The sequence below is a fragment of the Puntigrus tetrazona genome, chromosome 22 (assembly GCF_018831695.1).
Source record: "Puntigrus tetrazona isolate hp1 chromosome 22, ASM1883169v1, whole genome shotgun sequence".
Classification (NCBI taxonomy): domain Eukaryota; kingdom Metazoa; phylum Chordata; class Actinopteri; order Cypriniformes; family Cyprinidae; genus Puntigrus; species Puntigrus tetrazona.
Window position 1 is genome coordinate 6569627 of NC_056720.1, and position 16799 is coordinate 6586425.

A 16799-nucleotide genomic window follows, 5' to 3' on the forward strand; every position below is an offset into this window, starting at 1 on the left:
TTAAAATGATAAAATAGAAATATATAAAAGTACATTATTTATATAATTAAAAATATTGTTTTAAAAAAGGTTATAATGAATCTAAGTCTACAAAATATAAATACATATACAATATTTTCTATATTAAATATTATCATAAGAATTGTCAAAATTATACAAATAAAATACAAAACGTATAAATGGAATAATATTAGCATGAAACCCTTTAATTTTGCACACAAATTTGAAAACGCCCCAATATTTTCCGCCCAATATTGTAAATATTTTTTCCACAAAATAAAATTGTCAACATTAAGAGGAAATAATGTATGCATATTTTATATATGTATATATATATTTATAAAAACCTACTTTATTTTTATACCTTCTGAAGCCATTTTTCAACTATAGTTCATACAAACTTGTCATTTCTTTTGCCCTTTGAGTCATTGCCCCTGACATGAAGGCCAGAGATACTAACGAAGACGACTTAATTTGCACTAATTTGCTTTGTTATTTCACTTTCGTTACAAGCCTAATATTGAATAATCTCGTAATCTTCCTCCATGCCTTCATTTGCACCTCTGATGCAATTATAATAGTCCGTACAGTATCCCTCCTTCACATCTTCCATCTCGGATCAATAGCTATCGATCGTCTCGGTCCCTGCGCTCGATGCGGAGACAGAGATAGTTTAGCTCCTGCGTGTCACACGGAGACTCGCGGTGTAGCGCTTTGATTGGTGGGTTAGAGTTCAGGGCTCATTAAACCGCAGTAATTGTGTCAGCAAGGCGTATGCTAATCCGCCCTCGCGTAGCATTTCATCATCCATATATGATGAATTAGCATTTAGTCGTAGTCCATACGCTAGAGCATTATGGCTTTATTAGCAGCTTTAATGTGGCGTGCGGGTGTTGTGTGTAAGTGAGGCGTTGATAAACGTGGGTTTCTAGCGCACAGAGAACTAAATTAGCATCATGCTAACTGGCTAGCTGCTTTGTGGAAACGAACCTTAAAACAACAAACAAGATCATGTATACTGCAACAGATTAGCTAGTCCAGATGATCTATACTACTGTAGATATGCTTCGCCCGCATGCTTTTGTGAATATCTTAGTGTTATTGTAGTAAAACTGTGGTAACATTTCGCATTAGCCACCAAACCTGTACATAGAAACTGACAACAAAAATTCACAAAAACAATGTTTCTAACTCATGCCCTACAAGTGTTGCCATACTATTGAAATGATGATTTCTTTTTTACTTTTACTACCAAAGTAAACAAAACTGAACCTTTTTACGTCGCAAAAAAAAAAAAGCATGTTGCTATGCAGATGTCAAGCTTCTTTTTGACTTCTTTGAATTCAGTTTTTTTCTTTTATCCATTACTACTGCGGTAAAACTTAGCAATAAAAAATGTATTTCTGAAGAAAAAAAGTTTTTCTAAATTCTTTATATGCTTGTGCAAAGATGTTTTGAACGGTTGCTAAGGAGTTTTCCGCGGTCACTAGGTGCTTGTCTTGATCAAAAAGTGATAAGCTGGAATATTTTATTTTTATTTTTTTTTACTTTTATGAACATCTTTACCTTAACTCTATTCCAGTAAAACGTAGCATTGGCCACCAAAGCGAACAGGAACATTACTTTTTTTTAATTTCTCAAGAAAAAGACTAGTTAGAAAACACTGTCAACGTGTTGTTGCAAGGTTGTCAAGTTAACTCCGACTTATTTTTTTTAATTCTTTGCACTTTTACGAGTACCTTTACCTTAATGTTACTATGACAAAATGTTATCAAACTTAGCATTAGCCAACATTTCAACCAAAACCGTACGCTTCTTAGTCCCAATATAGTTGCTAAGGTTTTTAATATTTCGATTTTTTTTGGTTCATTTTACCCGGCAAAGGCGAAGTATAAAATCAATCAGAAAAAAAGCTGTTTGACTGAGATCCCAAATTAACTTTTACAGTAGTAACAATAACCGAGTAAGTTATTTTATAGGAAACTGTGGTTATACTAATCCTTCGTAATCTGCAGCATTAGATCTAATACTTCAAGACTCAAGCAGGGTTTTATGAAGTAATGGCTGCCGTTCACCTTTTGTGCTTTCGAGATATGAAAGCAACCGTGGATATCTATCTTCTCGACTGGTAACAAGCCGCTGATGAAATCTTGCTATAAGTAGCACGGTGCAGCTTAAAACACTGCATCATCTGAGCAAGTATCGTGTCTCAGTGTGTGGTTTGGCTCCGCTGTAACCCAAAAAAAAAAAGCAATTCTGCTTCAGGGGGATTATTGAATTGCAGAGAGAGAGAGAGGTGGGAGATAAAGAGAGAGAAAAAAACGGAAATCAATGGTTTAGAAAACACAGAGTGGTTGTATTCTATTACATGAGAGGCGCATCTACTCCAACCGCAAGGTAAAGATTCACGCGATTAAACGAAACAGACTCTCCGAACACACAAACAAACACAAACGCCACTAAACGCTTCCTGCCGCGGTTTGCTGAGGCGTTTCAACCGTACCGCGCCGCGTAAGACGCATCTGTAGCGCCGCGACATCAAAGATGGAGACAACCTGAGGCTGAAAAGAGGCGATTCTGCTTACGAGTTTCTGAACGAAGCGAGGACGTTCCAGTAATTGGTGTGGAGGAAGATAACAAGGCGTGATCCGACATTAAACTCCGACACTTGCGGAGAACGGATAAATAAACGAATGTGCCAATCGCGTCAACGTGTGACGGCCTGCAATAATGGTTTGAGCACCGCAGCTCAATGAGTCGAGAGCATTTGAGCTAACCACTGTGACGACAAGGCATTTCCAAGCCCTGCCTTATGAATCATCTCTTTGGGCAGTTTTTTTCGCAACTTGCACGCAAACCAACTAGCAACCGATTTCTGTTGCCGGATTTAGGAAAGACACAACAAGTAATCGGTGTGGAGGAAGTTAGCGAGGCATGATCTGACAATAAACCTCGCAACTGGTGAAAAACCAATGAATAAAATGCTCAAAACGAACGCGGCAACGTTTAAGCAACGTTAAATAAACTAACTCTTTATTTACGGATTTAGCGTCAATGCTGTTTTAAAACAGTATGTTTATGTTTTTACACAAGACCAAAAAAAAGTGTTCAGACATTACGTTTTTTTAAAAATTTTGTTTAAATGAGATCCCAAATTAATGTACTATGATTTTATAGTAATAATAATATTCGACTGAGGTATTTTAGGGAAAACTACGGTAACTGGTCTCGTAATTTGCAGCCTTAGATCTAATATCAGGGGTACATTTACATCGCAACAATTTACTAAAACATGGCAATGTTTTTCCTTTGCAATTGACATGGAGCTGCAAAAACATCTAAAAATGCTGTAATACCGACGCCAGGCCAGGAGTTGGCGACGTCACTTAATAAAGAAACACCATTCAACCGCGCGCTTATCTATAGACAGAAAACAGAAACGCTAGCGTATTTCAACGCTTTCACAAAAAACGCATTTTCATAGTTTATACATAAACGGCAATGGCATCGTTTTCAAAAACGCGCACTTTGAAGCTAATTTGTATAAGTATGCATTTTGAGGCAATGAAGTTTGAAAAGAAGTTTGAAATGAAAGAAAAACAAGTAATGAAACGCTCAAAAGGAACGTGACAACGTTAAAGTTAAATAAACCCTAGCCGATTTCCATTCGTTTATTTATTAATTTAGCATTGACGCTGCTCTAGAACCGTCTGAAACTATTAAACCTCCCAAATTAACTTACTATTATTTTACCGTAGAAACAATTTACAATATTTTAACTAAAACAATGGTTCCTTTAGGTTTTTCTCGTAATCCACAGCTTTAGACACAGCTTTAGAGCTAAAAAGCATTTAATGTACCTTTACGTGGCCAAAGATAATCTAAAAGCGGCGTAATTTTTCCATACCGTTTTTTTTGGATAACATTGTCGGGGCACAGATCTACAAAAATGACTAAAACTCTGCAGCATGCACTCCAGGCCAGTAGTTGGCGATGGCATTTTGTAAAGATACTCTAAACGAACGCGCAATGCGCTTTTTCAATGTTTTCAGAAATGCACTTTTTCTAAATAGTCATTCACGGCGATGATATCCGTGCGATTTCACGCAAACAAAGCGTATCTTTGCACACAAGTACATTTCGACGGCTAGCACGGAGGAAGAAAACGAGGCGCGATCTGACGCTAAACGTCGACGTTAGCGAAAAACCGAGTAAATAAAATGCTCTAAGTGTTAAGTCGACGCTTCAAAAAAAAAAAAAAAAAAACCCTAGCAGATTTCCGCTGGCTAATTTACCGTCCTAGCATCGACGCTGATCTAAAACCGTCCGCCGCTAATGAGATTTTCTTTTAAGTCTGTCAAGCCTAATGCGAAAAGTAAACAGTAACTAACCACCTTCATTTCCCACGGCAAAAAACATTAAATGAAACATGGCTAGTCATTGGAGATGACACGCAGCCGCGTGGACGCCTGTCCCGGTTCATTAGACGGTAGGTGGAGAGTCTCTGTACGGATAAAGTAATTACAGTCGAGGATTGCTCGGGTTATTGGCTGGAGTGGAGATTACATATTTAATTAGAGAGCAATTATCTGGGGCCGTAATCCGCGTACTAACTGATTAGTGGGATCAAAGCGCTACACAAGGGGAAATTAATCGCTAAATTAGATTCAAGAACAAAAAACAAAGGGCGAACCACGCACCCGTTTGGATAAAAGCGATAGCTTCACAGAGGTGACTGATGCGGCTTTTTAGACGCGCGTCGGCTTGATGTAGTAACTTCTAAGCTGCTTTTGTTATCAAGACTATCTGGATCCAACAGAGAACACAGGACACTGAACAGAGACACTGCATTCAAATCAGTCTCTGCGGAAAGTGAGTGCGAGTTTTTTTTTTTTTTTATTTAATTTTTTTTTAAATGGTATATAATACTGTTCAAAAGTTTGGGGTCAGTAAAATCAGTATTTTTTAAATGGTTAAAAAAAAGTTTGTTTTGTTTTTTTTTCTTTGACAAAATACCAAAATAATCATGGATAATCATGTAAAAAAAAAAAATTAAAAAAAAATTAAAAAATGTGTAATAAAGGTTTCAAGAGCAGCAAATCAACATATTGGAAAGATTTCTGAATAATCATATCACAGGAATAAAATACATTTTAAAATATATTAAAATATTTTACAATATTATTCTTATAGTTTTAAACTTTAAAACAATTTTTCAACTGTAGTGTACAAACAAAATAGCACGCACAACATCTATTAAATTCCAGTAACAATATCAACCACTTACCTAATTTTTTTTTTTACATTTTGACACAAAATTACATTCAAATTAATTAGATAATAAATAATAATTAATTGAGGATATGTTATTTAAAGAGGATTAAATTGAGAAGATGTTAAACACGCTAAATGATATTGATATCTTACATATATATTGATATATATATGTAATATATCATAAATGCACAAAAATAAAAGAAAAATTGATTGTTCGTTTTGAAACTTTTCCATTAACGTCTTACATACGTGTGTGTGTGTATATATATATATGTGTGTGTGTGTGTAATATTCTATTTTATATCTATTGCTCACAACAAAAACAATTTGTCGATTTTTTAATTCAATCTGTCAATCTTTTACATCGAAAAATAATGTGACATGGCCGCTTTGCTGAGAAATAAAACTGTAACACGCTACATCGTTGTCACATAAACCCACATAAATGTTTAAAAATATACATATTATTTATTATTTCATGCAAAAATGGAAGGCTGAGCACGTTGCATCATGGGATACGGCACTCATTTACGTGTTTTCAGGTCATCAAACAATCCACCGGATGAAGAGAACGAAAGCGAAGAAGACAATATGCATTAATTGAAGAGAGTTACCTAACAGCAGCTGGCACACTGCGAAACACTACCTGTCTAGTTAAAGAGGACATTAGCGTCGGCTCACTGAATACAGTCAGACTTGATTACAGTCAATAAAAGACGGTTTCTTCTGCAGCCAGACGCAGCAGACCACTCGAAGGAAGCAAAGTCGTACGATTATTAGGGTTTGCTCAACTTAAGGCCGCTCAAACCGAGCGCTGACCCTTAACATCCGTGTCAAGAGGCCAGCAGCCAGGTCCATCGGCGTGGAAAGAGTGGAATTGTGTTGCGAAATCGAGTGTTTTCTGGAGCTGCTCGTTCAATACCTCGTTCGATTAAAAAGCGGCGTTCTTTATGGCAGCTCGAAGAAAACACAAAACATCTGCCCGTTTGTGGATGCAAAAATAAATACGGTTTCTCAAATGAAACGCACAAATACAATTTCAATTCGCTCATTAATAGAAGACGTATTCTTATAGAATAGTAAATAAATATTAAAATTAATTCTGTTTTCGGTTCTAGAAACGCATGAAAACGGGCGTGCATACTTATGCCAATCTCTATGCTATAAAAGACACAAGAGTTTTGCTTTTCATTTAATATATATATATATATATATATATATATATATATATATATATATATTAGATTCAATTTCACAACCTATGCCTTTAAGAAAACAAAATACTAAGTGCGGTATTAAAATTTAAACGCGTTTATATTATGAGTGAATTATTTATATTTTTCTACTTTAGGTTTTTGCCATTTTTTTGTTTTGTAGTTTTTATTTTAGTTTCAACTCGTCATGCCAGTAGAAAATTTGTTAATTGCTAATATTTAAAAATATTAGTGCTGTCAAGCTATTAACCGCATAATAAAAATTTAGTTTGAATAATACATGTATGTGCTCTGCTTATTTTTATTATGTGTATATAAAAACACACACATACAGTATGTGTTTATTATATACTATATACAAAATTAAAAGTAGATAACTTTTTTGCAAACTTTAAACATTTACTAATATATATATATATATATATATATATATATATATATATATATATATATATATATATATATATATATAAATAAAAAAAATATATATATATATATATATATATATATATATATATATACACAATAAAAAATTTCTTTTTTATTTCACTTAACATTTATTTAATTTATTTTTAAGTAACAACTTTTTTTTTTTTTTTTTTTTTTTAATTCATTATAACAACCCGGTTAGAAACGGTCAGTTTTTGTTCTCACCCTTAAATAAAGCCATTGAGCCAGAAAATCAGACATCTGTAACTACACCCATCCCATCATCCACCGCGAGTCCTTTGGGAATCTGGAAGATCCGTCCCGTTGAATGTCTGCCTAATTAAGTGACTGACCCTGTCTGCACCAAACAGAACTGTGTGTGTCCCGCCATCGATCCGAGACCCTCGGCAGCGTGGATGAACTGACCCGTCTGACCCAGAACACCGACTGACAGAGCTGCAGTAAATTAGATCCGCACCTGCTTAAACCAGGAGCAGGTTAAGAGTCCGAAAGATAGACCCAACACGCAATAACTAATGCATTAGCTCCTCTTTTCTGGTCCTAGCGTTAATAAATCCGCCAAGGAAGCGTTTAAGTAGATTAAAAAATGCATTTTATTTCACATGCATGTATTATTGAGGAATACAAACAGTGATTATAACAAACTATATATTATTTCTTCTCACATTCTTTGTACTTGAAGCAAAATTGCTCAAGGTCCAGTGTTTCCAAACTTCTGTAGTTCATAAAAATTCATTAAAATAGTTATTTAGATTATTGTTAATTGTGCCAAACTAAATAAACATGTTTATTTTTATTGCATTTTACTTAGATATCTCGATTTATTTGAAAATGTTTGCATCAAAAGTTTAACGTGTAAAAAAAATAAATAAATAAATGAAATTGAAAAAACTGAAAAACAATATTTTTACTGGAATTTTTGGTTATTAAATAAATTGTTCGTATCAAAAGCCTAACAAAATTCAATTAAAATAGAAAAATTAAGATAATTTGAACCGTCGCAACGTTGCATTTTCTTGTTATTTTTGTTACTGGCAGTTTAGGAATTCGATAAAAAAGTTTAAAAGAAATGTTTAAACAGTTTGTTGTTATAAGTTCCACTTCTACTGTGCCTTATTTGTTGTATAATTGACAGCTAGTTGTTGTAAACTATGCAAACATATATGTATGTTAATTAAACCTACCGCCCATCCCTCTCTAGGGCAAAAAGGACACCTTCTCTCTGAAAGGGCATCAGTTTTTCCCCTAGTTTCTGTGGAAGGAGTTGAAGTGCATCCTGGCCACGGAGAGAAGCCCCATCAGGACCGGATCTGCCTTGACTTCTCATGGTCTCCATTCTCTATATTTAAGAAATGCATTTAAAAAAGACTCATACGTAAATGAGACGCATTGTGGCTTGCGGTTGAGTCACTTATGCGCTCATAATATTATGATACTGCCTTCGCACTCACCAAGAGACGATCATTTCTCAAACCTTTGCTGCCACGATTTGACATTTCGCGCTAAGACGGTCAATGGCGTCACGAAACGTCATATCCGCGCGACGAGTGGCTGTTTGCTGGAAAAGAAAATATGCATCTGCAATCATACAATAACGTATGTTAGTGTTGTGTTATTGACAATGTATTGACGTATAAGAGATTTCGGTGCGTACTAACGGGTGGGTTAACAAAGACGGGCGTTTGGTATCTTCACGTGTGTTTATTATATACGTTACGGTGCCTCGGTGTTCTCATATTTACAAAACGATCAAAAGTGTGGCTTCGGTCAAATATAGCACCGTGTAAGAGCAAATGGCACTCGCTGGCTTTCTTTCACCCTTGTGTAGATCTTAGAAATGTAAACAAAACCTAGAGCGGAAAGAAGTTGAAACACAGCACTACTTCCGGTAGGTGAGAATTTATCCCCGATTGGTTAATCTAGGGTCACGTGGGAAAAAATATCTTCGCCACAAAAATCCTAAAGGAAAAGTTTATACTTACAGTAAGTTTAGTTTTATATATTTATTTATTAGGTTTTTTTTTATTCATATTTAGTTTATTCATTATTTACATTTACACAAATAAGTACATAAATGTTTTATTTTTACTTTCTTATATATTTTTTGGGTTTTCATTGAATACAGTTAAATTCAATTAAAGATAATTCATTTTCAAAGCGTAATGTTTCACTTATTAATTAAATAAATGTCATAAGGATATTGCACCTATATTCTATTCTGATTAGGTTATCGCATTATTTCTTGTCTTCATTTAAAATTACTTTAAGGATTGAAAGAGTCTTAAGAAACAACGACTCTATTTAAAATGGCTATAAACGTTATGTTTTTAGTCGGTTTTATAGCTTTGAAGTACTCGTCATGTTGAATTGAGCCACGCTGCGCCCTCTTCAGGCAAAATACCGCTATTTCACCCCCTACATTTTTATTTTCCCTTCCAGGTGTTTGAGTATTTCGTCTTCAATGCCGCTGACAGACCGACAGCTTTGACTTCAGCCTTTAGCAGCCATTAGACTCATTATTTGTCTTCATTCCTCCAAATAGTTTTACGTCTATCTATCCTACAGGTAAGCTCACCGCCTATTAACATCCTAAACCCTTAAATATCGCGGTTTTCGTTGTGATCCCTATCAGTTTGAGTGGTCTGAAAGGTTGTGTGTGTGTATAAACTCATTTAGCTTTACCATGTGTGTTAGCACACCACAGTGTTTTAGCCTTTTTTTTAATGATTGCGACCCAAACATCGGCCTCAGGTGACTGACATCGCGTCTTTTCTGCCTCAAAGCGTGTTTCATAAACGGCCCGCGTGTTTAGCTTTTCGCGTATTTGAAGACAACGCGATAAATGATCTTGCATATCAGGGCCAAGGAGAGATCAGACACAGGAAGAGTAAATAAACGTGCAGGCGTGTAAATCACGGATGTGTTCGTGCTTTCACGCGCTTTATTTATTGCTCTTTCATCTATCTGCGGCCCTGATGCGTTTTTGTAGCTCTGGGGCTGATCTTTGCAGGGCTGGTGAAGCTCCAGGCTTCATTCATAAGGGCCCGTGCAGGTGATTAAACCGCCAGGAGGGGATGTGGAAAGATAATAAGTGCCTTTTCGTTTTAAAAACATTTATCTTTTTAGTATTTAGCGCCGTACTTAAGTTTTGAGACCAAACAAACTTGTTTATTTACGGCCTTTTTGATGTTTTGATTGGGAATGTCTAACATATTGGTAGCCATATTGTTGTTTTTGAAACCTGATATTAGACCCTCTTTTTTTTAGGTTTATATGGCAGATGTCAAACTTGGCAATTATTAATATCTTTGCTCCATATTATAGTGACTGCAGTATAATTTACAAGCAAGTTTCATGATTAATTATAAAGAAACGGCAATGAATTAAACCATATGAGACAGAGATAGCCATTTTAATTTTTATTTAATTTATTTTTTAACATTTATAATGGTTACAAACTGCCGTTTTTAAAGAAAGTGCTGCACGTAACATTTAATTAAACATGAAGTGTAAAAATAGAATTTTTTCTTTTTTTATTTATTTTTTACACACTGAGCTTTTTGCACAAACACTGCACTCGTTATAAGCAGCCAAACTTATTAACGCCCAAAAATAAATAAACGAATCATTATTTTCATAGTAATGTTATGTCTCTGGTTTTAGGCTGCTTTGAATCGTCCGCGTTCCCTTAATTGCATTTGATTGAGTCGTACACTTGGCAAACATCTAGCAAGTTGCCCATCTAGGCACCGTTTTTTTTTTTTTAAGATATTCTTTATAAAAGTTAGGATTCATCCACACCTTTCTAAAATGGCGCAATAAAACACTCCCCCTTTAGTTTTGTTGCCGCGGCCACCATGTCGTGGAAACGCGGAGTGTTGCTGAATATGGTAAGGGGCGTAACATTCCAGAGTTTTCGGCCAATCACAACGCACTGGGTAGCAGGCCAATCAAAGCAAAGTATGCTTTTCAGAATACTTATAAAAAAATGCATTTCAGAAAGTTAATGTACAGATAATGTACAGTACTATTTTTTTTAACCGCATAAAAGCATTGCATTACACCAAATACAATTGCATGAATAATTCTAAATATTTTACTGTTTGATTTTGGGCTTCTTTCTCCCGATCGCATTGTCTTTATGCCATCTTATGTATTTGGCTTAAAATGGTGTAGTTGAGTCACCAAACGCTTTTGATCTTTCCAGATTTATATCAGTTACGCTGACAGTTGGTCCCCTTTGTGTCCAACTCAAGGTCACGTGAGTGATATCACCGATAATGCAATCTGCAACGTTTTGCATTTGCGGTCCATATCTATAATTATTCAGATTTCAAGCAGCCCAGCGATATATATATATTTTTTTTTCATAACCTGTTTCTGGTACGTGAACTTAATTTTTCTTGTAAAGCGCTGACGTGATGCATAGTCTCTCGCCGGGGTTCTTTTTGACCTTGCGATTGTTCAGCTGTTGTTATTTTATTTATATATATATATTCTTAAACACTCGCATGCGGTGTATTGTTAGGCGCCCTGGTTTCCCGCGCCGCCGCCTGTTTCTGTCACGCCGAATATTAATGTTGGTGCGCGCGAGGCGCTGGGCGGTAAGGAATGATCCACGAGCTCCTGTTCGCACGCAGCTCATCTGCATCACCACAGGAGGATTCTCACCTGCACGCCCCCTTTCACCTGAGCATCGCTTCGTTCTGCAGCGCCGCGTTCGTTATAGACAACGAGATGCCTTTTATTTAACGACTTTTAGCCTAGTGGGTCACCGCGCTCTCCGCTCAACCAATAATTGCCGCTTTCGCCTTCCCATATCAAACTAGTACTCCGAAATGCAGTCGAGACGGTGTCCGAAGGAGATCGAGATCGGTTTGTCACGTTTTTGCATGTCATTGTGAATGTTACCCGTTCACCGTGCGCGCCCCGTTCACCCATTACGCGCGGTGAATTTAGAACACGACCTTCTGCGTTAAGTAGTGCGACCGGCGCTGTGAACTGGCGTCCAAACTAGGTCAGAGGCATCTGGTTATGCTTTTGAGAAAATATTTGCTGTTGTCTCGATCGTTGCCTGTTGACCGCGTGTGTCTCGTTCGTCCAATAAGTGCCACGAATGTTAAACGGGGGCCTTAATTGATTTGATATTGTGATAATATTAATACGTAGAGATTTAGAGTTTGGACAAGAGCCATTCATATGGAGAGGATTAAGGGGCCGGCTTTTTAAACTTGACACGGCTTTTTGAAAACATGACGCCTTTTGCTGTGCATTTAAAAAAAAAAAAAAAAACGACTTTGAAACACAACGCAACGGCTGAAGATGTCCGTCTCGATGCATGCATGCATACGCAGACCAGAAATTAAAAATAGCCCACCTCGGGTGCTTGAATGCTCGTTTCTGTCCAGCACTCGAGGATTGAAAATAACCAAAATGAAGGATGAAGCACGTTTTTATTACGTCAGAAATCGCTTGTCGACGTCTGGAAATTTAGAAACAGGCGTTTGTGTTGAGCATGCACTGATTTGTAGTTGACTTCTAAAAGAGGCCGTAAGTTTTAGCGAAATATTAGTTACCGTTTTGAATGTTACCTTTTCACCCCGTGCGCCTTGTTCACCCAAAAAGTCGCGAAAATTCAGAGCCGGCCAGCCTTTTTTTGCATTATTAAATGTATCATGATTAAAAAAATGGTGTCCAAAAGAGGTCGAAATCATTTTATGCTTTCGGTGAAATGTATACATTATAAAAAAATAGACATCGAAGTACAACGAATCGTTTGCCGATTGAACAGTTGTACGCAGTTGATGCATTTTGGGCAAAATGATTGTCTTTGATATTACCTTCCCGCTCAAAACGTACCGTGAATGAAGAGCCAGGCTTAATGAAAGTATAATGATCTAAAGGCCATAAATGATAAATGTTACGTTTTCACCTTCTTTGCCCTGTTCACTAAAAAGGGAGAATTTACAGCTGGATGACTGTGTAAGTGATTGAAGATCACCTTGTTAGGCTTCTGCCAAGATATATGCTGTCATCCAGGATTGCACCCGTTTGCCACGTGCTCCTTGTTCACCCAAAAAAGATATATATAGATACATAGTTACAGATAAAAAGATAGATATACTAGATGTTTGTGTAAAGGATTGAACAGTAAAATGCAGTTAAACCGATGTCCCGAAGAGGTCTTGTTATGCTTTTAGATAAGAAATCTTTCATCTTGAATGTTACCTGTTCACCCTCTGCTCCCTGTTCACCCAGTAAGCACTTTGAATCTAGAGCAGGACCGCAAGATTTGTTATCACCCCGAGAGCGTCTTGCATCCAGATTTCCGCAAAACCCTCAGCGGCTCATTTTTCTCGCATCCGTCCGGGTCTCCGAGCTGCCCAGAGGTGTCACCTGGACCAGAGAAATGACCGTTGTGACCGGTCACCTTTAAATGTCAACACATTTTCTCATTCTGTTCTTTACGTGGCTGGAAAAGCCGGCGGACAGCAGACCTTCTCTCTTCCCTACCGCATTAACGAGAATAACGACCTACGTGGTGAATTACGGCGCCGTGGTATTTTGGGACGCTACGGAGTTATTGACCCGTTCTCTCTTTCGGTAATCAGCGTGAATCCGGACGTTTCTCCCTAATGAGATAATATCCGATACAAATTACTACAGCGCTACCTCCTGCTGCCTCTGCTGCTTCGGCAATCCGTATCTTTTTCGTTTATTCTCGCCGTTTTGCATAGGTAACGTTTCTTGGTCAAGCTAGTCCTGAAGCGCAACGTTATTATCCGCCCCCTACCCCCAACATGCTTATTAGAAGGTGTCTGGAAATTTCGCCTCTCATCCCGAGGCTATTCCCACCGTGCTCGCGGACACCGCCGGGGGAAAGCAGAATAAACGCGGCTGTCACGTTTCCTCCGCAGGCGAACGGCATCTTGGGCTACAATTAGCCAGCAGCGCCAGTCCTCCCCCCCCCTCCGGTCTTTTGTTATGCAAATGAGACGCATGTAATGCGCCGTTTAGCTGGAATTTTTGCAGATTTTCTCTTTCACTGAAAGGAGCTGCTTGGTGAATGGGGAGTTTTACTTTTACTTGACTGGCTTTGTGCAACTGTCAGTTTCGACTTTTTTCCTTTCTCTACGGCGAAAACGGCGGCAGTCGTCGGCGCAGTCAGTCACAATCACGTCAAGATGACGATTGTTTGTTAATTTGTAGTTTTGTCTGGGTGTATTGTTTAGTCTGGGAGCGTGTTTGCTTTCGATTGTCTTGTTAGACCACGGTTTTGAGCATCATGCCTACCTACCTTGATGACATTTTGGAAATCGAACATATTGGGCTTACCTACCTAGACCGCGTTTCGGAGCGTCACACGGGAAAGCTGACTACCTAGGCAGCTGTTGTGGGGAATTAAATCTACTGAATTGCCTACTTATGCTGCATTTTTTTTTATGTTATATTTTGTAGGCTGCCTACCTAGAGAGCGTTTCTGGCCATAAAACCTAGTGAGCCATCGACGTAAATGTTGTGTTTTGTCATTTTACCTATTTAGCTTCTTTTTTTAGACGGCATTTTGGGCATCAAACCTAATGAACACCTTATCCTGACAGCATTTTTGGTCTTATACTTAGTGCGCTGATTTAGTAGACTGCTATCTAGACAGCATTTCTAAGCATCTAAGGTAGTGAGCCACCTTCATAAATGGTGATTTTTGGCATTTCACTTAGTATTTAGCACACTGCTTAAATAGACCAAGAATTGGACATTAAACAATAAACAGTGTTTCTTGGCATTTTGCTTGCTTGGCACCCTATCTAGGCAGCATTTTCATGCATCAAACTTAGTGAGCCACCTACATGAACGGCGTTTCTTGACATTTTACCTACTTCCTTTTCTAAATGGCATTTTCCTTACCTCCCTGTCTGGACAACACATTTTGAGCATCAAACCCCATTTCCGGTCATTGAACCTTGTTAGCTCCCTAACTAGACAGCATTTTTGAACATTCAACCTCGTGAGCTGCCTATCTAGACGTTTCTAGCGGTTTCTGGAAATCTTTTTACCTAGTTACCCCACTATCTAGAAAAGTATCGCCGAGTATCAAAACAAATGAGGTCCCCATCGACGTGAACTAACCTAGACGGTGCTTCTGGGTATTTTATCCGGTAAGCTTCCTATTGAAAGACAATTTTTCAGTGTGAAATACAGTTAGCTACCTGTCTAATCAGCATTTGAGAATCAAACCTTGGTTAGCTGCCTATGTGCAAAAGCGCTTTTGGTTTGCTGAGGTTTTGTTCAAAGCCGCTATTCGGTCCGTCATTTGGCTACATTTCTTCAGTAATGCGCAAACCGTTTTTTTATTTTTTTTCCGTGACCCACTTTTCCCGATGACCTCACCTGCCTGCGGCGGTCAGCGACGGCAAAGACGTTCTCTCGTTAAACCTGGGCGTCTACCTAACCTTCCTCCAATTAACTTGAGGTATTTTTTGTTTGCGAAAATGTGCACAGAAATCTGAAGATTTTTATTTTTTCTTAAGGCACAAAGGGACGTCACTTTGAGCAGGGCGTGTGCGCGACTGCGGCACTGGGTTCGACGGGTAGCTTATGTGCAACCGAATAAGGTGGATTTGCAGTGCTGGCTTGCTCCTACCCTGACAGACTGTCCCACAGTGGCACTTCGCCACAGTTGGTCGTACGCGTGCGTGCGCGTGTGCGCGTGTCCCTTTGCCGTCTGCCTCTCTCTCCGGTCCACAGGGGCCATCTGATTGGCTCTCGAGGGTGGAGCCCTGCTTAGCGCTGACATACTGCACCCAGCCCTCGGGGCGTCCTGATTGGCCGGGGGAGGGATGACATCACAAAGGCCAGCTGTTGATTTGGCGGAGAGTGTGTGCGAGCGAGAGAGAGAGAGGAGAATCAGGAAGGATTGCGGCAGCGATGGCTTTGGGCAGGTACGCGAACGCTCCGCGCTCAGACGGAGGAGAGCAGAGCTGCACTGAGCGCGCTCCGTTTGATGGCACTCGGGCTGCTATGGAAACTAATGATGTGAGCCGAGCAGCGGATCATGAACGCCAGGCAGGTGTGTGTGCGTGAAGTCTTGGACGCGCTGATTTGTATGCTGACGTTTTTTTTTCTTGCTTGTTTAAAATCGTGGTAAACGTGAACAAAAAAAATAATAATACGTAAAGTAGTAAAAACTTTAGTTCTGTATTTGCAAATGTGATTTATTTATTTTTTTTTGGCAATGAAGCGAATTCACTTTAAATGTAATAAAATTCGTAATTTTTTTTTTTACAGATATATCCAAGTTATACGCGAGAGCGTGCATAGTTAAATAATCTGAATTGATTTTACTGCTAATTTATTCCGTGCAAATGTTAAATTTCCTGCAAATAAATTCGCGTGTCAGCAAATTACACTTCATGCCCGTCTGTGTGTGTGTGTGTGTGTGTGTGTGTGTGTGCACTTTGTAATGACATTCTCATAATTGCTCTATTTTATAATTTAAAAAAGCGCCCGAGGCGGCTATCAGTGGAAAGCTGGGTGTTTGTGTCAGTGTAAATTACAGCCGAAGGCAGCCCGGCTAATATCGTTAATGTGGCGAATCGTGTAAATGAACTGATGAGGAGAGGAGAGGAGAAGAATAGCTCGACTGTGACAGCGGCCACACACTGAGAACACGGATTGTGACGGGAGGGGGGGGAAAAGGAGGGAAAACCATTAGCTGCGCTTTTATCTAGAAATATGGGCCATTTGCATATTAGTCTAAAACAGGGGTGAAGTGAAATACGTGTAGCCTGGAGCTCGGTGCGGTGATGCGCTGCTTTTGTCGGGAGGGTAAGTGCTCGTTGCTTTCTGAAATACGGTGAT

General features: G+C 38.4%; 2 protein-coding genes across 21 annotated transcripts in view; one reads left to right on the forward strand and one right to left on the reverse strand.

Annotated features, from left to right (window-relative positions):
- The window catches only part of zranb3 (zinc finger, RAN-binding domain containing 3), a 53642-nt gene extending 44841 nt beyond the window's left edge, over positions 1-8801 (reverse strand). The window contains exons 1-3 of one of the 5 annotated variants that reach the window (XM_043222393.1): positions 8600-8801; positions 8393-8499; positions 8126-8280 (exon numbers count right to left, since the gene is read on the reverse strand). In XM_043222393.1, coding sequence (XP_043078328.1) covers positions 8126-8280; positions 8393-8437 — 200 coding nt within the window. In that variant the 5' untranslated portion in view covers positions 8438-8499; positions 8600-8801. Of the gene's footprint in view, positions 1-2585; positions 2751-8125; positions 8281-8392 lie in introns of those variants that run through there. The other 4 variants (XM_043222394.1, XM_043222396.1, XM_043222395.1 and 1 more) reach the window with 4 other exon arrangements.
- Positions 8802-9380: 579 nt separating this feature from the next.
- Positions 9381-16799, forward strand: part of LOC122327191 (R3H domain-containing protein 1) — a 39902-nt gene continuing 32483 nt past the window's right edge. For 7 of the 16 annotated variants that reach the window (XM_043222377.1, XM_043222380.1, XM_043222385.1 and 4 more), the window contains exon 1: positions 15833-16008. The gene's annotated coding sequence lies outside the window, so the exon portion shown is untranslated. Of the gene's footprint in view, positions 9507-15830; positions 16009-16744; positions 16767-16799 lie in introns of those variants that run through there. The other 9 variants (XM_043222391.1, XM_043222392.1, XM_043222381.1 and 6 more) reach the window with 6 other exon arrangements.